Source organism: Ctenopharyngodon idella, chromosome 7 (genome assembly GCF_019924925.1).
Source record: "Ctenopharyngodon idella isolate HZGC_01 chromosome 7, HZGC01, whole genome shotgun sequence".
Lineage (NCBI taxonomy): Eukaryota > Metazoa > Chordata > Actinopteri > Cypriniformes > Xenocyprididae > Ctenopharyngodon > Ctenopharyngodon idella.
The window spans coordinates 19,281,660-19,308,172 of NC_067226.1; the positions used below are offsets into that span (position 1 = coordinate 19,281,660).

The 26,513-nt window shown below is 37.9% G+C and overlaps 1 protein-coding gene across 4 annotated transcripts in view; it reads right to left on the reverse strand.

Moving 5' to 3' along the window:
* Positions 1–333: 333 nt before the first annotated feature.
* Positions 334–26,513, reverse strand: part of crtc3 (CREB regulated transcription coactivator 3) — a 48,318-nt gene continuing 22,138 nt past the window's right edge. Inside the window, exons 5-16 of one of the 4 annotated variants that reach the window (XM_051900013.1) lie at positions 21,113–21,175; positions 20,388–20,491; positions 14,988–15,026; positions 14,196–14,281; positions 13,223–13,272; positions 12,905–13,122; positions 11,921–12,186; positions 11,615–11,698; positions 10,325–10,678; positions 8,503–8,586; positions 8,217–8,412; positions 334–5,154 (exon numbers count right to left, since the gene is read on the reverse strand). In XM_051900013.1, the coding sequence (XP_051755973.1) occupies positions 4,949–5,154; positions 8,217–8,412; positions 8,503–8,586; positions 10,325–10,678; positions 11,615–11,698; positions 11,921–12,186; positions 12,905–13,122; positions 13,223–13,272; positions 14,196–14,281; positions 14,988–15,026; positions 20,388–20,491; positions 21,113–21,175 (1,750 nt within the window). In that variant the 3' untranslated portion in view covers positions 334–4,948. The remainder of the gene's footprint in view (positions 5,155–8,216; positions 8,413–8,502; positions 8,587–10,324; positions 10,679–11,614; positions 11,699–11,920; positions 12,187–12,904; positions 13,123–13,222; positions 13,273–14,195; positions 14,282–14,987; positions 15,027–20,387; positions 20,492–21,112; positions 21,176–26,513) is intronic. The other 3 variants (XM_051900014.1, XM_051900015.1, XM_051900016.1) reach the window with 3 other exon arrangements.

Sequence of the window (26,513 nt, forward strand, 5' to 3'; positions counted from 1 at the left end):
CTTTTTATTAAGGGGTCAGGATTCTTATTGCTTATATTAGCAAAATGATTTTAATTTTAATAATAATAATAATAATAATAATAATAATAATAATAATAATAGTAAATTATATATATATATATATATATATATATATATATATATATATATATGAAGTGCAAAAGAACAGTCTTTCCAGCCATTTCTTCGCATCCATACCCTTTAATACCTTGTGCACAAACGACACAAGTGTCTTAATGACTCCATCTAGTGGTGTAGCATAAAAAGACATCAAGTGAAGAGAAAATGGCTGAAAACAAAGTTTGTCACAGAAAGGAAAATCCACAGCAAATGTCTGAGACAGTAAAGATTTTATTTGTTTATATTAAATCAAAGGAAAGCACTATAACATACTTCACAAACCAAACGCCTTGTGGTGTAGTACAGTGGTTTTCAATCAGGGCCTTGAGGACCTGCACATTTTGTTCATGTCTCATGGAGCTCTGCTAATGAGCTGATCTGAATCAGTTGTGTTAAATAAGGAGGACATACAAAACGTGCAGTGCTGTGGGTCCCCATGGCCAAGATTGGAAACCACTGGTATAATAAATCTGTAATGTCAGAAAAAGTAAGATCTCAATATGGCATATTACAAAAAAAAAAAGGAAGTAACACTAGTGGACAAGAAAATATTTTTAAATAATATAACTGTACATTTAAAAAAAATAAAAATAAAAAAAAGGTGAAAAAAAGGAAAAAAAAAAAAACATCCTTCTATAAACAGAAGGAAAAAAAAAAACGAATATCTTGTTATGAAGACTATATTTATAAAAAAAAAAAAAAAAAAAAAGCCAATAAACACCTTTTTTGCCATTAGAGCACAGGGCCTGGAAATGAAAAATAAAAATGAAAGTATCACAGTACACTCAAAGGGACAGCAAGTGGTCAAGAGCAAGAATAAGGCAGGAGAAGACAATAACTCCTCCCAGAGAGAGAGAATGAGTGATGGGAACAGACTCTTGTGTCATCTGGTGCTGAAACTAACCATCAGACCCAATGAAAACCACTAAAGAACGTTTCACTCCATCTCTTATAATGTGATACCACTGTTAATATTAATCAAAAACTTCAAAGTTAACTGGGAAGATGACAGAATGAGAGAGATGATTAAAAGATGTTAGTTATATAGAGAGACGCACGCTTTTTTTTTTAGCAGAAACAGGATGCAATAACATGCACAACAGCCCAGCGTGTATGTCTACATCACCCATACTCATGTTCTTCTTATAATAGATGCTTATAATACACCTAAAGAACAACATTACAAAATAAAAAGAATCTGCAGCTGCAGGGGGTGAAAGTCAAATCTTGTTTTGCCTTTTGTACATGGGGAACTAGATTAATTGATACTTAAAGGGATAGTTCACTCAAGAGTGAAACTTTTGTCATCGCTTACTCACCCTCAAGTTGTTCCAAACCTGTATGAGTTTCTTTCTTCTGCTGAACACATATTTTGAAGAATGTTGGTAATCAAACAGTTAATGGTAGCCACTGACTTTCACAAAAAAAATACTATAGAAGTCAGTGTCTACCGTCAACTGTCTGATTACCAACATTCTTCAAAATATCTTCTTTTGTGTTCAGCAGAAGAAAGAAACTCATACAGGTTTTCAACATACAGAACTTGAGGGTGAATAAGTGATGATAAAATTTTCATTTTTGGGTGAACTATCCGATTAAATAAAGGGGTTTGTTAAGGTGCGGTCACATTTATGTTGTTCAGCGGATTTTTTGCTGGCGAAATCCAGTCATTTCAATAGGAATTTACGCGATTGGGAATTTCACAAGAGGGCAAAAGATTTCCCCCCATGCTGAACTTGCAACAGGTTCAAGCTGGTCACATGGATTCGCCGTTTTGACCAACAGGAAAGCTGCTTGGTTTGAAAGTGACATCTGAGCTATGCTTCATACATCTCTAAACTATTGATAATAGACAATGGAACTTTTTGCCAGTCAAATTTCGCTAATGTCACCGCACCTTAAATCTCTGCTTGTGTCAATCGTCCTCTCTTCTTGCCTACTTGAACCACAATGGACAATGCACAACAAAAAGAGGAAGAATTTTAGTCAGGACTACTTGATGGATTTGACCAACAAGATGGTTTTGACCAAAACTCTATAATGACCTTGATGAATGCAAAAATACACACTAAAAACAAAAAACAAAAAAAAAAAATGTGGACATGGCACACAGATAACATTGCTATGGCTTTCTATTACCAACTCTGTAACTGGAATAGAAAGCTACACAGATAACAACACAGATAGAAGAGTGCATTTAGATTTCTCGGATCTTTGCTATAACAGTTTTTCTGGGAATCTGGGAACATTTCGCCCGGATCTGGCAGTCAAGAGGCAGGAGACCACTCACAATATTGAAGAAAAAATACATTCCTGAGCTATATTCAGACACCTTTCCCCTAGTAAAAAAAAAAAAAAAATCTAAATCTATTTAAAATACATTTATTTCATACTAAGTATACTTCAAATCCATTAACATTTATTGACATATCATTTAAGACTTACTGATATAAAATTATAATTAAACTTTATTTGGAGAATTTCTTTATCGCACAATGCACATTTCTTAATATTATGCCTTAAAAGTGTTTTAATATCACTATTAATAAGGATTGCATGATTTTTGTAAAATATCAGTCTTTAAATGTGAGATATTTAAAGTATACTTGCAATAGTTGCACTTTAGCACAATCAAATATACTTCAGTATATCTTTAGTTGGACCTCAGCACTACTTCTACACAATTTAAGTGCATTAAGTACAAAATTAATTGGTCCAATTTAGAAGACTAAGTATACCAGTTTAGTATACCAAAAGTACAATTGCAGGGTATTTTTATTTAGCACATAAATATGTAAATATATTTGTAGTATACTTAGCACAAAATAAATCTATTTCAAATACATTTTAGTATACTTATTTTTTTTTCACTAGGGTCTTCATTTCAAAACATTTGGTCATTTGAATCTAGTCATTCACAAAATATACTGCATTCATTTCAAAGTCCTCATGCTAAAAAGCATAACATCAAGCAGGTATCTTTGCATCATTGCAAATAACATCTTAACCAAAATAAAATCACCAGAATTTGCTTTTAAAAACCAAAAGATCAATTTTGTTCAGATCAGTGCAAACTTCAACATGAGCAATAACAATGATACGTGTGTCCCACGTCCACAAATCACACCTTATAAAGACGTTTTAAAATTCCAAAGTGTCTTTTTTTTTCGTAAAAACCCCTCACAAGGATCAGAGCTGCAGAGAGAGGGCCCATGCTGAACAACGGTGAAAAATACCATCACAACAAACGTTCACCAAAGAAGACGTCCACAACAAAAGTTCAAAGAGAGAGAACATAAACAGATTAACAAGTACAAATACAACTGACATATTAGAAGCCGCATTACAAGTCTGTATAAAATCGGAAATAAGCACAAAGATATAGTAAATATACACGTAAAATAGTTCCTTTTTATGGTCTAGATTGTTCCAGCCGTCTGAGACAGTCCTGTGCTGAAGTTCTGCATAGCCAAAGCTTCTATTCGCTAACTATGGACTGGATCAATGTCAGCGAGATATAAAGGTTTTTTCTTTTAGATTTATACCAAAAGCATAAAAATTTCACCGCCTACTCACAATTCGTAGTTCTCAAACTTTATCTTTGTAAACAGTTTGCCCTTTTTCTGTTTCAAAAATACATTCTAGTCAGAAAATCGTGAGGCATATTTATGTGGCAAAGCTCTCTTTCATAGTTTTTTCTTTTTATACAAAAAATATGCAAAATAATGCTCTATACACATCATCTAGACTCTTCCGTCCTCTCTTTCTAGTACGTGACTGTGCAGGAGGAGATCTCATAAATTCTATCATCTGAATGATGGGAACTGGCCACATTATAAAGGACGGACTGAGTTTTGACAGCCAGAAGCATGTAAGAGTTGCTTTGGCTCATAGGCCAGAAAAGTGACCGCTGATTGGTCAGCGAACCTGTCGCACAGCAATATCATGCGGTTAGCTTAGCGCATGCTCTAAAATTCAGGCAGTGACACCAGAGACTGTTGGTTAGTTTAGATGTGTCTGCTCAGTAGCCCGAGCCAGACGATTCAGTAGAGCGGCTGACACCAAGCACATTCTAGTCCTGGTACTGAAATAAAGGTTGGGGTTCATGGCGAGGGAGGGGGAAGGCTCAACTCATCCTGCTGGTGTCTCGTATCACAGCATTTGGTGCATCAATATGGGCTGGTATTAGGCCGGCTGTCGACTCCTTCTGTTCCATAACACGTCATATTGTCATCTTCATATTCAAGACTATCCCATCCTTTTGCTGCTATCGAAATGTCAAAGAAAGCTGGTGTGACCTGATAACATCAAAAAGCACTGTGTAAAAACAAGCACATTCATTTTGTTTTGGTAGCATGGCTTTGAATTAGACCAGCAATGCAACGGCTCGAACCAGCCATCGGTTTGGCATTGCTATGGCTTCGGTGTTCTGATTGTCACTCGGCACAAGGAGCAGATACACGGCAGGTTCATGTGTTCAAGCACGTTTGTTTGTTTTGTAGTCTTTACAGGTCAAAGCACGTGTGAAGCATCCAGATTGGTTTCACTGATATCTGTTGAGTGATGAATGGTGTCTCGGGAGGCAGATGGAGCATGCTGAGCAATGGTGTCCACTGAGAGACGGCGTCTGGGTGACTCATGCGAACATGATGATTCGTTTTATATCAACATGTAGTGTTTATGTATGCGCTTTGTGTTCAAGAAAATGTAAAAAAGATCTTTTTTGTGTTTATAGAAATCTGAGTGCTATAGGTTTTGTGCTTTAGTCGTCATGTCCATGGACTTGTAGGTATGTATGTATGTATGTATACATGCATGATGTGGCTCTTTAAAGTCTGTCGCTTCGAAAGCTGTCCTCTACTGAGGGGTCAGGGAGGACCATATCGGGGTCACTGAGCATGCTCAGTCCATCCAAACTGAGCGGCTCAATACGTAGTTCATCCTCGAGTGGAAAAACTCCCTCTGAGTCCAAACACTCTGGCACTGCAGACAACACACTGCTGATGTCCTTAGACAGGCTAGGATTGGAGTCGTCTGAAAGAGAAACAGCAGAATTGTGAGTGAATAAAAGAGATGTGAAAGAACAGATGTGCAAAACTTCATTATTTATTTATTTTTTCCAGTGTGTCAACTGAAAGGCAAGTCCACTAATCAGTCTTAAGGAATCTCTTTATAATCTAACTGGTTTTGGGTTGGCGTGGCCCCGATCACACGCGTTTTTTCTGAGGCATTTACATAAGATGCGTTCTTATGTAGCGAGACGGCCCGCATTGGAATGGAACACAATACAGAGGACTCAAGACACTATATTGAAAGGGGACCTATTATGCAAAATTCACTTTTGCATGGTGTTTGGACATAAGTGTGTGTTGGCAGTGTGTGTACACAACCACCCTATAATGATAAAAATCCAATCACTCCTTTTTTTTTTAATCCCCATAAATCATAAGCTGTGTCTCAGAACAAGCCGTTTCCAGATCCCTGGCAGTGTGATGTCACATTAGCCAAAGGTCCCGCCCATGAATGTTGACAGACACTGCTGTTTTAACATAGAACCGCCCTGAGCGAGTTCACAGCGAGTTGTACAGTCCGCCATTGCTGCACTGACGAGAACGTCTCCCAAGCGTTTTAGGTGTTCTGTGTAATTCGCTGTGTATGTTGATGATAATGCAAGGGAGAGAGAGAGTTTATGGATAATATCTTAATGCACACTTGCACTGTGTTTTATTAAGCTCTTACAGTGATTTTCTAGAGTGAAAATAGATGCTTCATATTTTGTGTGAAGTACAATAAACGTTATAAAACTCATCTGTAAACTGGCTTGTACTAATACAGTGGATAAAAACAAGACAACAATATAAGTTATAACCATAATTAAACTAAACTATACGTGTTCTATCTCCATGCAGCATATATTTGCAGTTTCTGACATTATAGTGCATCCTGACTGAATCCAGGCTGACACCGGAGAACGAGCTCTTGAAACTCCGCCCTCTTAGGCCGAGCGCAGCAGCTCATTTGCATTTAAAGGGCTCACACTGAAACAGCACGTTTTTGCTAAAGTGGCAATTTTAACATGCTATAAAAAATTATCTGTGGGGTATTTTGAGCTAAAACTTCACATGCACACTCTTGGGACATCAGAGACTTATTTTACATCTTGTAAAAAGGGGCATAATAGGTCCCCTTTAACTTCACTTGTGTCGGGAAACTATAAAGTACCATTCAAACGTTTGGGGTCCGTAAGATTTTGTTGTTAAAGAAATTAATACTTCAGCAATACATTAAATTGATCAAAAGTGACAGTAAAGACATTTATAATGGCACAAAAAAATTTCTATTTCAAATAAATGCTAATAAATGCTGTTCTGTTGAACTTTCTATTCAGAATCCAGAAAAAAAAATTATCACAGTTTTCACTAAAATATTAAACACCACAACCGTTTTCAAAATGATACGTGGATAAGAAAACATGTCTTGAGCTGCAAATCAGCATTTTAGAATGATTTCTAAGGATCATGTGATACAGAAACTGGAGTAATGATGCTTAAAATACAACTTTGCCAATCACAGGAATAAATTACATTTTACTATATATTCAAATACAATTTTTAATTGTAATATTACTTCACAATATTGCTAGTTTTACTGTTTTTAGTTTATTTTTTTAATCAAATGGCAAAACCCCAAACTTTTGAATAGTACACATATGAAATATAAATAAATCTATATAAACTAGACAGCTGTAAGATGACAAAGGCCCTGTTTCCACCTGGTATTAAGATTCGTTTTGGTCGATCAGATCAAAGTGGACGAGGGAGACACATTCCTGTTTACACCTGGTATTTTAATCCGTCTCTTTTGTCCACTTTCAACCACTTCTGTCCTGATTTCTTCGAAGGGAGGGTCTATGGGTGGGTAAATGTATGGGTTTTTTCAGATCTTTCGATCTAATGGAAAAAAATAAGCTTGCACAATTTACATATGAACGCGCCCGTAGACGACGAAAAACATACAGAGAGCAGCAGCTTTCGTTTCTTCTCTGACAGCTAGTGATGTCATGTTCTGTGCTGAGGCTTCGGAGCATGTGTAGAGATATCCCGGAAGCTTTCAGTGAAGCGCGTATCGAGGCAAGTATCGCTTTATACCAATAACATTTTGACAGATATATTATAAACCTATGGGATCCCCTCAAAATGTGTGGCTTTAGAATAATAATATTGCCCCTCCTGCCTGTTATGACCAAAGAATTGATTTACACACATTTGATAGCCCCATTCATTTCAAGCCAATACGTTTATTACACAGTTATATTATATACCACCAGAAAATACACAATATATTCATATAAATAGATTAGTCTATGTGGAAATTGATTTTTTCTTCACTGCTATTTCTAAGCCTTAACTGGTGCAAAAATACAGTGTATCACATGATCGCATCAGGTCATCTGTAATGTATCTGCTTGTTTTACACTCTTTGACCACCAGGTGGTATTGTGAGCAAAAGAAACCTCGAGAAATGAACCCTTTTGTGAACCACTTGGCTGAAAAGCTTCAATGCTTCATTAGGCTTCATCTCACCACCACTACTGACAGCCGCAAGACCAGCCGAACGCGGTGAGTGTGTGTTAGAAATCAGGAATAGTGAGAGAACACTGTGCTTGGTATGTTTTTTGTCTTCAAACCATACTTAGGTCTTCAGCTGATAAAGTTTAAATCCCATCCGGCTAACGCACGCCCCATAATGTTTACACATTAGATCAGTAGGCAGAGAGTAGGTGGTCTTTTGTGGCTGTTTGAACGCATTCATCTGGTCGAATGCATTTTTGACTACCTCTGGAAGTGGTTGAAAGTAGACAAGCTCAAAATGTTTTACACCCCATTTACACCTGTATTTAGGGTCGCCCACTTGTGATCCGATCAACCAAAATGCATCTTAATAACAGGTGGAAACAGGTCCTAAGTGATAATCAACTAGCATATCTTTTGAATGTGACATTTCCTTGCTATTCCCATTTCCTTTTTATTGCCAGTTACATAAAACAATAGTCCATGAATGAGACAAGACTTATTTTTTTGAATCAGAGCTTGTACCTGTAAGGATGATGTTGGGCACTCCTCCTCCACAATTAGAGTAGAGCATGTTGGGCCTTGTCTGATGTTGGTCTTGCAGGTTGCCGTGGCTACCACTCAAGCCCATGAGGGCAGCCTGGGAGTAGTAGAGATTGGAGGAAGGGTCAAATCCTCCTGCCACTGAGCTCATGACATTCTCCAACATGTTATACTGATCCTGCGGTGTAAACACATGCAAAATATTTGTTACAGGCAAAAGATGAACAACTTATGAACCAGAGTGCACTGCAGGATCTTATATGTTTACCTGATAGGACGAACACTTGGACTGACGTCCGGAGAACTGCAGCTCCATAAAGGGATCGTTAAAGAACGCTGCCATGCTGCTGTGCTGCACGCAAAAAGAAGCAAGAGGAAGTTATAAACACGTTAACACCATATACAGTCCTGGTCAGAATCATTGGCACCCTTGGTAACAATTGAACAAAGAAGCCTGTGAAAATAAATCTGCATTGTTAATCCTTTTGATCTTTTATTAAAAAAAAATTCACAAAAATTTAACCTTTCATTCAAATAAAAGAATTGAAATAGGGGAAAACCTCTTTATGAAATGAATGTTTTTCTCCAAAACATGTTGGCCACAATTAATGGCATCCTTTTATTCAACACTTTTTTTCTACATGCCAAGATAACAGCTCTGAAACTTCACCTATAATGCCTGACAAGAGATCAGAGACCATTCCTTCATATAGAATCTCTCCAGATCCTACAGATTCCCAGCTCCACGTTGGTGTTTCTCGTCTTCAGTTCACCCCACTTATTTTCTTTAGGGTTCAGGTCAGGGGACTGGGATGGCCATGGCAGAAGCTTGGATTTGTGTTGATTTTGATGGATCATTGTCCTGATGGAAGATCCAACCAAGGCCCATTATAAGATTTCTAGAAGAGGCAGTCAGGTTTTGATTTTTTATTTGTTGGTATTTGATAGAATCCATGATGCCATGTATCTGAACAAGATGTCCAGGACCTCCAGCAGAAAAATAGGCCCACAATGTCAAAGATCCGGCAGTATATTTAACCGCGGGCATGGGGTACTTTTTATCCCTGTGTGCACCAAACCCATCTGGTGGGTTTGCTGCCAAAAAGCTCTTTTTTTTAGTTTCATCTGACCATAGAAGCCGGTCCCGTTTGAAGTTCCAGTCTTGTTTGACAACTGAATATGCTGGAGTTTGTTTTTGGATGAGAGCAGAGGATTTTTCTTGAAACCCCACCAAACAATATGTGGTGATGTAGGTGCTGTCTGGTATTTTTTTTAAACGCTTTCTGACCCCGAGATTCAACAAATTTCTGCAATTCTCAAGCTGTGATCCTTAGAGAGTTTTTGGCCACTCAAACTCTCCTCCTTGCTGTGCATTAAGATAATACAGACACACATCCTCTTCTAGGCAGATTTGTAACATTGATTGGAACTTCTTAATTTTTGCCCTGATGGTGGAAACGGTCATTTTCAACGCTTTAGCTATTTTCTTATAGCCATTTTGTATTTTGTGAAGCTCAACAATCTTTTGCTGCACATCAGAACTATATTCTTTGGTCTTACTCATTGTGATGAATGATTAAGGGAATTTGGCCTTTGTGTTTCCTCATATTTATACTCCTGTGAAACTCATGGCTGGACAATTTCATGTTCCTAGTCACCCTGGTGGGCTAAAAAAAAAAAAAAAAAGTAAATATAAAGGGAAATATACTTCAGAGATATTTTACTCATAAGAATTTCTAGGGGTGCCAATAATTGTGGCCAGCATGTTTTGGAGAAAAACATTTATTTCGTAATATGATTTTCCCCCAACTTTCAATTGTTTACTTCAATGAAATGTTATGCTTTTGCTCATTTTTTGAATGAAATATCAAAAAGATAAACAATCTGTTACACATTATTTACATTTCATAGACATTATTTACATTGTATAGTGCAGGAAATATTGCCAAGTGTTTCTACAGTCTTGGCCAGTCACATGTTTCAGTGTTTTCCTGTTCAGCCAAAAATAGCCAGCCTGTGAAACATCTGAACATTAGCTTCTCCCCTCAGAGCCCTGTCTCTACTAACAGCTGATTTCAATGGGAACTCACAGCGCTGGAATTGAAGTCGAGTGGGACGTTTTGCAGCGGGGACACAGGCTGGTGCTGTTGGTGCTGTTGTTGGTGCTGTTGTTGCTGTTGTTGGTGCTGTTGTTGGTGGTGCTGTTGTTGTTGGTGCTGTTGTTGGTGCTGTTGTTGGTGCTGTTGTTGGTGCTGTTGGCCACCTGTTGGTCGCTGCTGCACCCCTGGATGCTGGGAGCTCTGCTGAATAGACGGATGGGACTGGGGAGGCGGTTGCTGTTGCTGCTGCTGCTGCTGCTGCTGCAGGGGCTGCTGGGTTTGCTGGTAAAGGGGGTAGGGAGGGGGTGGTTCCATTGGCAAGTTGCTGGTGTCCAAGGCAACCCCCTAAAGAGAACAGGAAAATTATAAAAATCATTTGACTGGGCTATGGTACACACCAGAACACTCTGTTCTTGGCAAAAACAATAATAAACCAGCTGCAACATTTCTAAGCACAGTGTTCCACTAATTAATTAATAAAAGTAAAAAAATATATCTTTATATAATATGTCTTTAACATTGAGTTTTACAGATGACACTTGCACCTGGTTTGAGACGCATTCTAAAAACAAAACTGGACAAGTGTAAATGCATCTGGTTGTTGATGCTATATATTTAATTGATACAAAAAAAAAAAAAAAAAAAAAAAAAAAGTGTTAAAGCGTGTTATACTGGCTCCTGGTAGTAAGATATGACAGCGCTACTGCAACACACATTGCCACAGATTTGGCCCGCCGCAGATGAGTAGCTGAGTATCTCTTCATCAAGCCGACACAAAATGACGCAAATGAAACTCAAAGTTTGGCGTTGCATCCTGAAGCTTAACATACAACCATCTTCATTAAAAGTAGTGAGATTAAATGATCTTTCCAGTGCTGATGCAGCTCTCTCTCTTATTGAAGTCTTTGATCCTGAAATTAACTGATGATAAATAAAATGAAGCTCATTTCTAATCTGATTTATATTCGTTTTGGGGAGACACATTTATGTGGCCAAGTGTAAATGGAACAGTTTTAACAAATCGGATACCTAATCGGAGAAAACGCATGAAGTGACCAGCATAAGAGACTTCTTTCAAAAACACTGAAAAAAATCATATCAACCCCAAACAGTAGTGTATATTTGTATAACTGCTCTGTGGATACCAATTCAAGTAAACTTTAGATTGCATTTCTTGCACAGTGCATCCATTTGAATTCAGCACAGAAATTTCTGTTACAATGCCTTATGGGCTCAAAACTGATCAGTGGGGTGCTATTCAAAGACTCAGAATAAACAAACCTTTGCTATCCACTCATGCCGTGCAGATAATTGGTCTGTGCTGCATGGTTCAATTGTTAGTGCTGTATTACCATTCCAATCGCCCTGTAACATTTGTTGTACACAGCAGAAAATGGTAGAGTATGATTAAAGAATTTTTTTTAATGTGTGATTGCACCAGTGAAAAGTCTAACAACATTTAACGCAGTCTGGAGCCCTGTACAGTTTAATACAAGAAGCCTGTAATCTTCTGGATAAATAGTGAGTAAAGATACCACTGCAGAACATGAGATGTTGGGTGAGGTGTTTTAATGAGCACTTTCTCACCTGTGTGATCGGAGAGAGAGAGGGCGACATTGTTGGAGAGAGTTGCTTGCCCAGGCTTCGCCTCTGATCACCCCCTGGAGAGAGCGTCAGAGGACTAATGGGGGCCGGCCGCCTCCTGGGTGAACTCGCCATGCCCGTCGGAGGAGGGTTGGACAGCGAGGAGAGACGCAGGGACGTGTGGATCGAAGGATTGCTGAGAGATGAGTGCAGCTGAGAGTTGGTAAGGGACGCCTGAATGGAAGGGTTGCTTAGAGAGGATGACAGCCCTGAGAGGACAACAAACAAGACATAATCAGCTTCAGAGGTCAAAAGTTCTTCTTGAACTACCTTAATGAAACCGAGATAAACCAATAATGGCTTTATGAGTCACTGCGTGCAGGCAGGCTCCTGTCCTGATGTCCACTCCTCAGAGAAGACACTGAGCAATTGTCTGCAGGTTACTGGACCAGTGAAAGCGAGAGAGAAAAGAGCCGTTTATGAGCAGCCAATTCAGGGGTTAAAGGTCACCTGTGTCTCTGGGGATCAGCCAATGAGCGAGCAGCGCAGCTGAAGCGGGCAGCAGAAACATCCCAGCACACCCTGTTCCCAGACATGAGAGCGAATGGAAAGAATAAAGCTCAAGAGAATGGAAGTCAAAGAGAGCGATCAGATGGCGGATGGATTTAAAAAGGGGGGAAGAGAGAGGAGGAGAGCTGTGGTCTTCTGCATGGATATGGCCCTTTAGAAAACACATGGCATTCATTCCCCAGAAAGCGCCTACAGTGTAAGCCTACAGTGTGCCATTAAACAAAGACTGAAGTGTTCAGCCAGGCTCCTCTGAAGCCAGGAGATGCTTTAACAGCGAACGAGCCTCCTTGAATAACGATTTGGTGACAAACAAAAGCTCTTTTTATCTTTAGACTGTGCGTTAATGAGATTACATGTGTGAAAACCAGTACAAGTATTAACGTGTCTATTCATGCCGTGTGTAGTCAAACCACTGACCTTGTGAGTTTCCAATGCCCAGATGCATCATGGCTGCAGGCAGGTTGCCGGTGCTGCTGCCTCCGCTCAGGTTGGGATATCCAGCCTCATCAGGGTCCAGCGGAGTAGGCAACGGAGAGGGGAAGTGCAGGTTACTAAGGTCAGGCAAAGACCCGCCAGTGTTTAACGTGCCCTGGTAGTGAGACAGACCAGCATTCTGCTCTGGAGATGGGAATATACTGCAGAGAAACAGAGAGAGACAATGTTGCTGTTCAAATGTACAGCAAATATCAATAAACATGCATGCATGCACACACACATAAATTTCCCTTGACTTACTTGATTCCAGGCACTTCACAGGACTTTGGCCGGGAGGACAGAGACTGCACCTGCAACCAGGCAACATGTGAATTAAACGTTCACGCTAACCGAAGATACATTTAACAACCTACCATCTACATAGAATCAATTAGTACTGCTGTACCTTGTAAGACAAAATGGCATCATACTTAAATCAATAATACATTTTCTGTAAACATCAGCACAACATTTTGTTAAGTCATCATGACATCTGACATGACAAACTGACAATTCCCATTTGTTTATGGAATGCTGCAGTGTTCATTATAAATTATTTATGCATGCGCATCATTAATTTTTCAAAAACAAAACAAAAAAATTTGTGGCATTAAAACATTAACATGCCCCTGCCTATCACAACAACATCACCTCTCTGATGATGTGTATAGTGAAATGAGGGCTAAGCAATAAGATATCTAAGTTTCAGTCCCTCCTGTCACTCACATTAAATAATCACAGCCAGAAAATTAGCAAAGTGCAACAATCTAATGATTCAATAATTCCAGATGGAAAAAATTAAGTTACGCTCTACATTTTTCTCTAATTAGAGAAAAATTGGATATACGTCACTATCAGATTACTAATTTCTAAAGATTACTAAAGATTACTAAAGTAATTAAGATTACTTAATTACTAATTAATTACTACTTCTCTGAAATACTTCTCTAAATCTTCAAAAACTCAAAATTACCAAATGACTGAATAAATGGTGGGCATAATACATTTGTTTATGGGGAAAATTTAAAATTATTATTATTAATAATAATAATAATAATAATAAAAAAAACTACACTGACAACATCTCTTTACTTTGTTGGTAATAATGGCCAGTAAGAGGTCTATTAAGTCTAAGCACGGATCTTCTATTTTGATATGAATCTGATTTCTTTGGTTCCAAATTAGTCTTTACTCAGTATTACAGACTGTAGAAAGACAGTCCTCATGTACTCACCTTTTTGGCCTCCCATAACTGTTTGGGCAATGGCTTATTCACACCGAGCAGATTCTCCTCATTAGGGACAGCAGGAAATGAGAACACTGCAGAGGAAAAAAGACAGACCCACATTAAATAACACAAATAATCCCTGTTACTATCTTTTGCTGTATGTATATTCACTTTACACCAGTAGAGTTGCTTAAGTCACTAATAGATCATATGTTGTGAACAGCTTAATTACAAATACACTAAATAAACAAAAAAAATTTTAAATTCTGTCGTCATTTATATCACATCATCCAAACCAGTAAGACTTTCATTCATCTTCGGAACACAAATGAAGATCTTTTTTATGAAATCTGAGCGATTTCTGTCCCTCCATAGATGCAACTAGCACTTTGACGCTTCAAAAAATTCATAAAAAGATTGTAAAACTAATTTCTAAGATTTCAAAATATCTTCATTTGTGTTCCAAAGTCGAACAAAAGTCTTTTGGGGTTGGAACGACATGAGGGTGAGTAAATGATGACCGAATTTTCATTTTTGGGAGAACTACCTTTAAGGTAAACTGTATGAGAGGCTGACTGGGATCACCAGCAGGGGACACCAACTATTCTAAAACAGCATCCATCAGCTCACTACAGCAAACCACAGCATAGCACAAGAGAGCTGTCATACTGTGAGGGCTGATGCTGTCATTAAAGGGGTGAATCTTCTTTTGAAGGTCTGAACACTTGATGGAGAGTCAACGAGCATGACAACACACACTTGCCATTGAAAAATCATGATTGTTGCATCACTACTTACCATCTCCAGTATTGTCCACCTCTGCTTCATTCATGCTTGCTGCATGACCACAAACACAGAGAGAGAGAGAGAGAGAGAGAGAGAGAGAGAGAGAGAGAGAGAGAGAGAGAGAGAGAGAGAGGATCAAAAAGCAGTCAATAATTTTGCATTTACAAATGTCTTATCACATTTAAAACGAGAAAAGTCGAGGCGCAAGTTCATTTAAGCAAACAGATTTGTGCAAATATAGATGAACACAAAATTTGTTCACAAAGTTTGTCTGTGAGTTTTCCCTCTTTCTTCCTGTTTTTCTTATTTTGTTTCTCTTTTGTATGTTTTGATTGTTAAAAATTAATATAACTAACTGAATCGCTAGTGACGTAAGACTATATTAGTAAGCATCTCTAATGACATAAATGATCAACACTTTGACCGAAAGCTTTTACGTAGAACAGATGAAATCAATCAAGTCTAATATCCCCTTCTCAAATGAATCACGCCTTGAGCATTCAAAGTAATTAATTATTGCATACAGAACCTTCACTCTAGAAGAAACAGCCTCTAGCAAGGTAGCTTTCCTTCATTATATACACTACACTACCATTCAGAGGTTTCAAAAATATGAAACAAATATAGTAAATACAAAAATACAGTAAACAGCAATATTATTACAATTTGAAATAACTTTTATATTTGAATACATTATAAAATGTAATTTATTCCTGTGATGGTAAAGCTGAATTTATTTTACGCATTACTCCAGTCTTCAGTGTCTCATGATTCTTCAGAAATCATTCTAATATGCTGATTTGCTGCTCAAGACACATTTATTTTTCTCAAGATACATTAATATTTTTTGTAAAAACAGTGATACATTTTTTTCAGCATTCTTTGATGAACAAAGTTAAAAAAAAAAACAGAAGTTATTTGAAATAGAATGATTTTCTGTTATTATAAATATCTACTTTTGATAAAATTAAGTATCCTTGCTAAATAAAAGTATTTGAACGGTAGTGTATACAGTGCTGCTTGAAAGTTTGTGAACCCCTTGCAGAATCTGTGAAAATGTGAATAATTTTAACAAAATAAGAGGTAACATACAATATCCATGTTATTTTTTTATTTAGTACTGTCCTGAGTAAGATATTTTACATAAAAAATATTTGCATATGGTCCACAAGACAAAAAAAATAGCTGAATTTATAAAAACGACCCGCTCAAAAGTTTTTGAACCCTTGATTCTTAATACTGTGTGGTTACCTGGACGATCTACAACTGTTTTTTTGTTTTTTTGTGATGGTTGTTCATGAATCCCTTGTTTGTCCTGAGCAGTTAAACTGCTTAATATTCTTCAAAAAAAAAAATCCTCCAGGTCCCAAAAATTCTTCAGTTTTCCAGCATTTCGCGTATTTGAACCATTTCCAGCAGTGACTGTATGATTTTGAGATCCATCTTTTCACACTTGACAATTGAGGGACTCAAACACAACTATTAAAAAAGGTTCAAACATTCACTGATGCTCCAGAATGAAACACAATGCATTAAGAGCCGGGGGGTGAAAACCTTTTGAACAGGATAAAGATGTCCAAATTTTTCTTATTTTGTTTAAATATCTTTTTTTTTTTTTTCATTTAGTACTGCCCTTCGGAAGCAACAGCAGACACTTAAATGTTTGCCAGAAGACAAATTAAGTACAATATTCCTTGATCTTCAAATTTAAAAGGTTTTCACCCCCCGGCTCTTAATGCATTGTGTTTCCTTCTGGAGCATCAGTGAATGTTTGAAACTTTTTTAATAATTGTGTTTGAGTCCCTCAATTGTCCTCAGTGTGAAAAGATGGATCTCAAAATCATACAGTCACTGCTGGAAAGGGTTCAAATATGCAAAAAATGCTGGAAAACTGAAGAATTTTTGGGACCTGGAGGATTTTTTTTGAAGAATATAGGACAAACAAGGGACTCATGAACAACCATCACAAAAAAAACAAAAAAAATAAACAGTCATAGATCGTCCAGGTAACCACACAGTATTAAGAATCAAGGTTGAGTCATTTATATAAAATATCTTACTCAGGACAGTACCAAATAAAAAAATGACATGCATTTTGTATGATCCCTCTTATTTTGTTAAAATTATTCACATTCTGCAAGTGGTTCACAAACTTTCAAGCAGCACTGTATATATTTAGGCTGCAGAGTTCAGTTCAATCTGCTCAATCGAACTAGCACAAACATTTGATTCATTGAAATGAGTCATTCAGTGCACACTCACTCCACCCATTGAAAATTCGGGGCACAAACTCCAGAAGAGGGGAGCTGAAAATGGCTTCTTAGTGTGCACTGTGTCTTTAAGGAACCCCCCCATGAAAGGGAAAGTGAGAGGGAGGGGACAAAAGAGAAAAAAAAAAAAAAAAAAGTATATCAGGAGAAATCTGTGACCACAAGTGCAAAGTGAATCAATGGAGAGGCATTGTTTTCCGTACACCACAGAGATCCTGTGGAAAACAAACCTCCTTTCTACTTCCTCTGCTGATGCTGGCCCAGCACAGATGCAGTGTGGGCCCGAAGCCAGATCAACCAGCTCCGGCACTTCAGCAAAGCTGCCGGTCTCAGACGCCCAACTGCGACGCACAATGAATCAAACAAAAAGTATGTCGACACCTCATTTCCCACTCACTGAGAGTCTCATTCAAAGCCATAACTAACAGAAAGACAACTACAATAGAAAAACATTTTGGCCCGAGTCCAGTTTCACTTTTCTTGAACCTATACCTAAAAAAAGTACCTAAGAAACGCATAGTCCAATTAATGTGAAGTACATTATTTACAATTACGTTAATCTAGACTTATCCATATAGCACAAAATGAGCATAAAAACAGTAGTTCTTATTACAGCTGGTGTCAAATCATAAATCCCAGTAGGGTCAGAGTCAAGAGGTTGAACGTGGAACACAAGTTGCAATATGGTCTTGATGCTTTTGGGAGCTCCACAGGAGTAGCACAGTTGCATCACACAGTCGAGTTGGTTGGCAGGTTTGGAATGAGACTACTGTGATAGCGGAAGCGAGACAAATTTTTGTCCCATGCGAGAAGCTGGTTTGTACTTGTTCATATTACGTGAGCCTCACTGCACACCTCCACACACTGTCAACTATGTGCATAGCTCAGATGAGCTGCCAGACAGATATTAAATGAATGCTGTCTGCCATGTCCTTAAGTGAAGCAGTTTCTTATCAGATTGAACTGAAGTGTCTCTGTGAAAACGACTACCCTGGGCCAGAGACAGCCTCTGAGCCGTACTGACTAAACAAAAGTCTAATACACAAAGATGCGTTCATCTTCGATGTGCAGTGCAGATGAGCTGCAAACTGAAGCCTATACATCTGGAAATCCATTCATAAAAGAGCAAGTGATAAACAGAAAGACTGCAATAGAGAGTAAGACTGATCAAGGACATCACAGATTCAACAAGTTATATTTTTTTGTGACAATGCTGATTACCAAAGCGAATAATTTTGTCTGGGTTTTTTTTTAAAGCTAATTTACAAAGAAAATGTAAATACACTGGTCAAGGCAATCCAACTTAAGTCACGACTAGGGTTGTGAATCGAAAATTGATTCCATTTCTGGAATCGGATACTTAAGGTCTGGATACTTGTTGTGAAATTTAAAAATTCGATTCTGCTTATCAATTACAGTGTGCCCATTTTAATGTGATTTTAAACCATTCAAGAGCAACAAGACGCAAAAGAGAATTCAATTCGGCACTCTCTGAAATCAAAACTGGGAATCGATAAGAATCGGAATTGCTAAAATTCAAACGATACCCACTCCTAGTTGCGATGAATCAAATACAGTTTCATGGTTCAAGCCTCTACTCTGTTTTTAAGTGAGAATACTATTCTCAACAGCCATTTATGAACCCTATTCATTTATAGCACACCTTCAAGCTAAGGCTTTTTAAACTCACAGTGTCTCTGGGCTCACACTGTCCCGGACACCAATATTTTAATGATTCAAGATGAATCACTGACTGGTCAACTGACATTTTGGTATAATATAATATAATAAATATAATATGCAATTTATTCCTCTAATTTTCATCATCATTATCCCAGTCTTCAGTGTCACATGATCCTTCAGAAATTATTCTAATATGCTGATTTGGTGCTTAAAGGGATAGTTCACCCAAAAATGAAAATTCTGTCATTTACTTATCCTCAAGTTGTTCCAAACCTGTATATGTTTCTTTGTTCTGCTGCACACAAAGGAAGATATTTGAAAGAATATTTGTAACCAAGCAGATCTCACCCCCCATTGACTTCCACTGTAGGAAAAAAAATAATAAAATACTATAGAAAGTCAATGGGGGGCGAGATCTGTTTGGTTACTGACATTTTTCCAAATATCTTCCTTTGTGTTCAGCAGAACAAAGAAATATATACAGGTTTGGAACAACTTGAGGATGAGTAAATGATAACATTTTCATTTTTGGGTGAACTATCCCTTTAAGAAATATTTCTTGTCAGTTATAAACTGTTGTGCTAATTAATATTTTTGTGGAAAATGTGATACAATCTTTTCAGGATTATTTGATGAATAGAAAGTATAAATCAGAATTTATTTGAAATAGTATGTTTTTATAACATTATAAATGTTTACTGTACTTTTGATTTAATGAACACAATTAAATAACAACGACAACAAAAAAACGTATCAAGACAAGGACCTGACGTGTTGATGCAATATCATGAAATTTTTTTTTTTATCATAATACTGTATTGTATTATTGTATTGACAAAGCAACAAATTTCTTTGCCAAACTTACAACAGATACAATGATGAAACGTTTACACTGCTAATGCAGAATGGAAGGAAGATTATCCCGCCCTATGACATAATCCTATAGTCTTACAAACATCTTCACTGAAGCACGTGTATGTGAACTCTGGCTATGGGTCTTTTTATGGGAGGACAAGCCAGACTATTGCATCTGTAAAGCTCATGGAGAATGTACATTAATTTGTTTTCAAGAGCTCTAGAAATCAGAGAAAAATAATGGTATAGGGAACATCCTTTTACAGCACAATGGACTGGGCTGATTGTAAGCCATTTTCAGCTTACCATCTGAAATGCCTGCTTTTGTAACCAAGACAACTAGATAAACAACATGACAGCGAGCCCCAGCTGTGTCGTGCAAACACACTGCACTACGGGTGCGATGGTTTGATTTGGGTCTGGTATAAATCATTGATTTATCATCCATGCCTGACATTGTGCAATCCATTTGACCCCCTTGCATTTCTGTTTCAACCACACTGTTATGCCACACAATAACAATGGTTAGGGTATGGCTGTGTAGGTTTTAAACTGTCTCAAAATTAGTATGTAAACAGGCTGAGAGGGAGGAAGCTAAACTCACCGTTCCGCTGAGGAGGTCCTCTACCCATCTGCTGGTTCATGCCAAAAGGATCCTGTGGGTTTGGGCTCATGGCGCTGGTGTGCAGAGCTGAGTCAGAGTTTGTTCTGTGGGAGAAGAAAAGGACGGAGGAAAAAAGGAGGAAAACAGCTCGGTCAGTGAGCCATCATTAAAAAAAAATAAAATTGCTGAGCCGAGCCATAGCCACATGACCCTTTACCCTTGCTCACTGCCTTTATTAAGCAATTACACATGATGGCACTCTTAAGAGCACTTCACTCGCCTCCAGTGGCTCTCTCCGCTTTACATCCATTATCAGGTCTGACCTAATAATTCTCAGGTGACATAAAAAAAAAAAAAAAAAATAAAAACTGTCCTGCTTTTGCTATTTGTAGAGCAACTGTTCAAGAGTGCAGTTACTCTACATCACAATAATGAGTGTGGTGATGGGAAAAAACTGATTAGTAGAAATAATGATCCCTGGTTAGGATTAGTTTGGTACAGTGAAATATTAGTTTAAAGATTATAGTCAGCCAAGTAGAGAAACGGCATCTGTGATTTGCTTGAAATCATTCTGTTTGTATGAAGACTTGATCAAGAAACAGATCTAAAACACAAAAAGGAGGATAAGCCGAGAGAAGGAGATCTGCAAGAAATGACAATAAGAAAAAACAAATAAGACAGGTCCAGGGGAGATCTGTGAGATGAATTTGAAAGTCAAAGGTCACCTGTTAAGCTGCGATATTAATCTAAATCCAGGTCGTTTCTCTTCGGTCCATGGCTGTTGCTCCCTTTAGAAATGGAAACAGTCACGTGTTACTCACTACTGTACTGAGCCTGTAACCCTGGCTCAGGGGTTAGTACAGCAGGATGAGCAAGCGAGAGACAAAGCAGGGTGAAAATTCCTCTGTGACACCTTCAGGAAAACAAACAGAGTCGTAGAAATCAGAGCCTATTCCCCCAGGTTAGTCCAATACTGTGTGCAGCACTGATTTACTGCTTTAATTAGATTGGATCTGCCATGTCTGAGAGCAAACAAAAGTGCTATAATATCTTCAGTGGTTAATGAAAGAAACACGCAGGCAACACTACAGCAAAGTAACCACACTGGGAAATCAGGATACAGACTCAACCAAATAAACAAATATATCTTACTGGCCACAAACGCAATCGACACAAATAAAAACCTCAATCTTTGTGAAAGCCACGCAATTCAGGGACAAAAAGCAAAGGTTCTGTGACCAGGGCATTGCTTAGCGGTCTCTAGGGTGTTCTAGGTGGTTTCTTTTTGGCCTGAGTCAAAATAGACTCTAGTCTAGTCCTGTAGCTCAAATAGTAAGGCATGGTGCTAGCAACGGCAAGGTCATGGGTTTGATTTCCAGGGAGCACACATACTGTACTGTTAACTACCAACAAACTAACTAGCTAATTAAATGAACTACCGTTCAAATGTTTTGGGTCAGTAAGATTTTTTTTTTTTTGAAAGAAATACTTTTATTCAACGTTTAAACTGATTAAAAAAAAAAAAAAAAAAAAAGACAATGTTACAAAAAATTATATTTCAAATAAATGCTCTTCTTTTTTTCCCTGAAAAACAAAAAAAACAAAAACAAAAAAAAAGTATCAGTTTCCACAAAAATATTAAGCAGCACAACTGTTTTCAACATTTATAATAATAAGACATGTTAAAAAAAACAACAACTTTTGAACGGTAGTGTATATTAAACTAACAAAATATTTCTTTCTTTATTTCTGTAACCGCTTATCGAAGCAGCCATTGATATCATAACTCAGTGGTGCCATTACTCACAGTGAGTAATAACATATGGCAAGTGTGTCAAAGAGCACAAAACAAGACATGCATGTATAATGATCCACATTTGCCCGTGTAGATGCATGAGAGGCCCAGCAGATGTAGCCTGTGCACGCTGCTGTCTGCCAGAACAGGGAAGCTGGTTCCCACTAAGAGGGTTAATATATTCCTATCACTAAGACACTAAAGAGAAATAATAAACAGATTTCCTGCAGCCCGATCTGCTGCTAAGGAAAGGCTACAGTGTGCCAGACCACACTAGCGTGATGTAATGCTTAAGGGGGGAAAAAAAGATCCTCCTTGTTACAACAGAAAGTTGCCTTCCTTCAAATGTTTCTGTAAAGCTGGTCTGTGCCCCTGCTTTGAAGTGCAGTAGAGCTTAGCTGCACATGCCATATGAAGCACTAATGTCAGTGTCCATCGACCACCCATGCTGGAGATATCTGTGAATTTAAGACTTAAAATCGAAGAGTTTAAAGGCAGTATATGGCATAAAAAGAAATGCATCAGGAAGTGAATTGATGGAGTCTTGGTAAAAGTCTTTGGTTAGAAAGCTGATTCGTAAACAGCTTGTTATTTAAATCTAACCCTTGATAAGAAATGACGTGAAAAACAGATGTTTTTAAACTAGCATCAGGCAGACCACCAGAGATTTTTCAATGAAAGCCTATCGCTCTTGAATCACACTTGAGTCGAATGCCTTTCTAGAAAACCTCCCAGAGGAAGTCTTGTCTGGGAAGAGCAGAGGCTCAGATCCAGGATGGGAGAGCGTGGGACTAAGAGGACAGCACTGACCCGTGTTCCTGACCCAGTCCAGCTGAGCTCCACAGGGAAACATATGGATGTTGCCTAGGATTCAAAACCAGCCCACGTTTACCCAGACACCAGAGGGACAGCTGTACCCCAGGGAGAGCTGAGCCTGAAAGTATCATAGTAGCGCTGTCGTCCCTAAGGACGCAACTAAGCTTTGTGGCAGAGTAAAACACAGAGATTCAAATTGTACACCACATTAATGTTAGTTCAATAAGGGTCATGCAATGTTTACATGAGAATATGTTGTGGCAAAAGAATAACCAAAGAAAAATGTGTTAGGAATGGATGATAAAAATCTCCAAAAACACTTTATATTAATGTTACAGTATTGGGCTCTCTTTATCTCAACCATTTCAATGCCAACAACATCTTTTTATTGGCAACATACTACCTCAAGTCCTCTTACATTTCCTTTTCTGGCGAAAGAACTGAGCAGGCCTATGAACTGAACACAAAACATTCGCCACCCATACATCAGGTTATTGTGTGAATAAGCAACAGAAATCTGCACTGGTTGGGCCAAGTTGTGTGGTGAAGAGACGAAAGGGTTAATGAGCTGAGCTGATGCCTTTTTCAGCTCATTAACCCTTACCCAATGTGTGCTGCGGTAGATAATGCATCACAGATGTGTTGAGAGAACTGTAAACATTTCCTCGAGGGCATATGTTAGGATGAGCCTCCCAGTAATGTAGGACAATCATCCTCTGCTGCTCAAACGCCTGCCCACTGCACTCCTAAACCGATAGAGAACCATGACCAATCCCCTACAGACTACTCATACTAGCACACAATGCTCATTTACTGAATATTAAATGTAACCAGGGGGCCGGGGGCCACTAGGGGGCCTCAAGATGACTTAAAATTATTTAAATAAGATAAACAAGCATTAAAATAAGCAGAAACAACTAAAAATTAATCATTTTAAATCACCCTATGATTTTTAGACCTGGAAAAGTCAAGTACATCAATAACATTTTAAAACTCCATTGGCATTTTAAAAATGAATAGACATTTCTGGAGTTATGCCAAGCTTTAAAATATTTTATTGGGTAGAAACGGTGAGTAAAAAAAAAAAAAAAAATTATAAAAAAAAAAAAAATCATTATCTTTAATCCTTATTTAGTAAATTATGGACAACTTAGTCATTAAAAATGAATCGGTTAAAAATAGTTGGATAAAAATAGTTTTTACAATATTGTTGACATTCATCAAGCTCAACCATTCAACACTGTTACAAAATTATTAAAAGGTTAGCTCACCGAAAAATGAAAATTCTTTCATTACTGACTCGCATATAAACATACATACGTACATGGAGAGAATCGCATTTTAAACAGAGAAGCTTGTGCGTCACGCTAGAACAAACCTCATTGGTTACCGTGTAAGCATGCTGCATGAAAACCAGTGAGGTTTGTTCTATTGCTTGACACATGCACGAGTTTCTGCATTTACCTATTGTGAATGTTTGTGTCGATCAATGTTTAGATGTAAATAAAATGCTCAATTTAACCTGTTCATCATATAAAGCAATTTTATCTTTTCACAAGACTTGGATTAAACCACTTGATTCATATGGATTTGTTTTAAAACACCTTTATAACCTTTTTAGATCATTTTAGAAGTTTTAGTTACCTGGACTTTCAATGGAGGGAAAGAAACCTCTCAGGTTTCTTAAGAAATATCTAAATTTGATTTTTAAAGATAAACTAAAGTCTTATGGGTTTGGAATGACATGATGAGGGTCACATTTTTGGGTGAACTAACCCTTTAAGAAAAAAAAAAACAAACAAACTTTCTTTGAATTAATGTAAAATACAAGTTTATTAAAAAGTAGAAAACAACATTTGATCTCAAACTATCTTTGAGTGACAGTTTCATTTAAATTGGGGTTGTTGAAATCGCTCTCCAGGGGGTGGGGGGGGGGGGATTGGTTGTCTCCCAGGGCATGCTCCCTCGTGAGGTTTATTTATTTGTTTGTTTGTTTATTTATATATGCAAAATGGTTTTTTGTGGTATCATCCAAACACGCAAAGTTGGTTGTCAACATAACTGCAATAAAGTAAGGATATAATCACATGTAAAACCATTGATGGCTCCTCACTACCATGCCGAGGCCAATGTTATATTTTTTTCTCTCTTTTTTTACCCATAGCATTTGTTATGAAAAACAGTAACTATAGCTACAACATGTCACATTTGTAATATAAATCTTTAGTGAAAAATCTATTTCCTTAACAGATTATCTATTATAAATGTGTAGAGAGGTCAAGCGTTTAATTTATGTTGGTGCAGGATGATGTTTTCTCCTCTTTTCATTAGTCTTTTAGTTTATGTGGCTGTTTTAGATCATTTTTGACTTTCACCATAGTGTTTTAAAGGGATACATTCTCAATACAATTCAAATGGGTTGCACATTTTATCATCAGCGTCACGATAGGAACGGCTTGCGCAAATCTTATCACACTTTTAGAGCGCGCTGGTGAACGCTCCTACAGTGATTTGTGCAACATTCATGCAAAATTAAACAACTGGCCTTCAGTCATATTGCACAGATAATTGGTCCGTTCAGTTCGTACAGCTTATAAAAAGCTCCAAACGCACAATACAATTAATTAATAGCCTGATTCTATGTTTCAGTGTGGGTACCAGCAACATGTGAGAAGTGCCAGTAGGGAAAAAAAAATTGAAAGTATGCTACAGATTCAAATACAGAAGTGCCGGTACTGCGTACTGGTGTGTACCAGCCCACTTCAAGCACTGCACATCGTCTTACAGGGAGGGGGGAGATCAGTCATTTCAGGCCCTATTTTGTACCCTTTACATGGAAAGTCCCACTGAACCTTCACGAACACTGCTCTAAAACCATAATCACCGATTTGCTGCCAACTGGCCTTGACTCCTTCCTTCAGCAGATCACCTCCCTTCCCTTCCATATGCACCCTCTTTACATGAGTTAAAGCATCAAACATCCAAGCAAACATCCCTTTTACAACTACAAACACTAGTAAATCTGCAGATTTTCTGACGTGTCACACTGTCAGACAAAAAAAAACAAAAAAAAAACAGCAGACCTCACAAACACAACATGTGTAGTTAAAAATGCCAAAAATCATTTGCAATCCCTCTCCGACTCCTCCTAAATCTAGCTTAACCTCTAATGTCCACGCAGACAGAAAACATCTGTTTGGCCTTTCGTTTAATCACGTGAGGTGACATTTCAGCACAATATCCCAACAGAAACAAAAAAGCAACAGCAGAACACCCACTATTCAATCACATATATCTGTACAAGGTCAAACGGACAAAGCGGAATAAAACAAAAACCAGAACAAAACAAACAAACACCAAACCAAAACATGAACTACAGTCATTAGCAAATGCTAATCTGGTCCAGAGCAAAAAGGGAGGGGGGCGTACAAACACGCTGAGCTCACGATCTGTTCTGGGGGAGGGCGGCTCTGAGGGGTAGCTAGCAAAAGATCTGGCAGGTTTAGTTAGTGCTG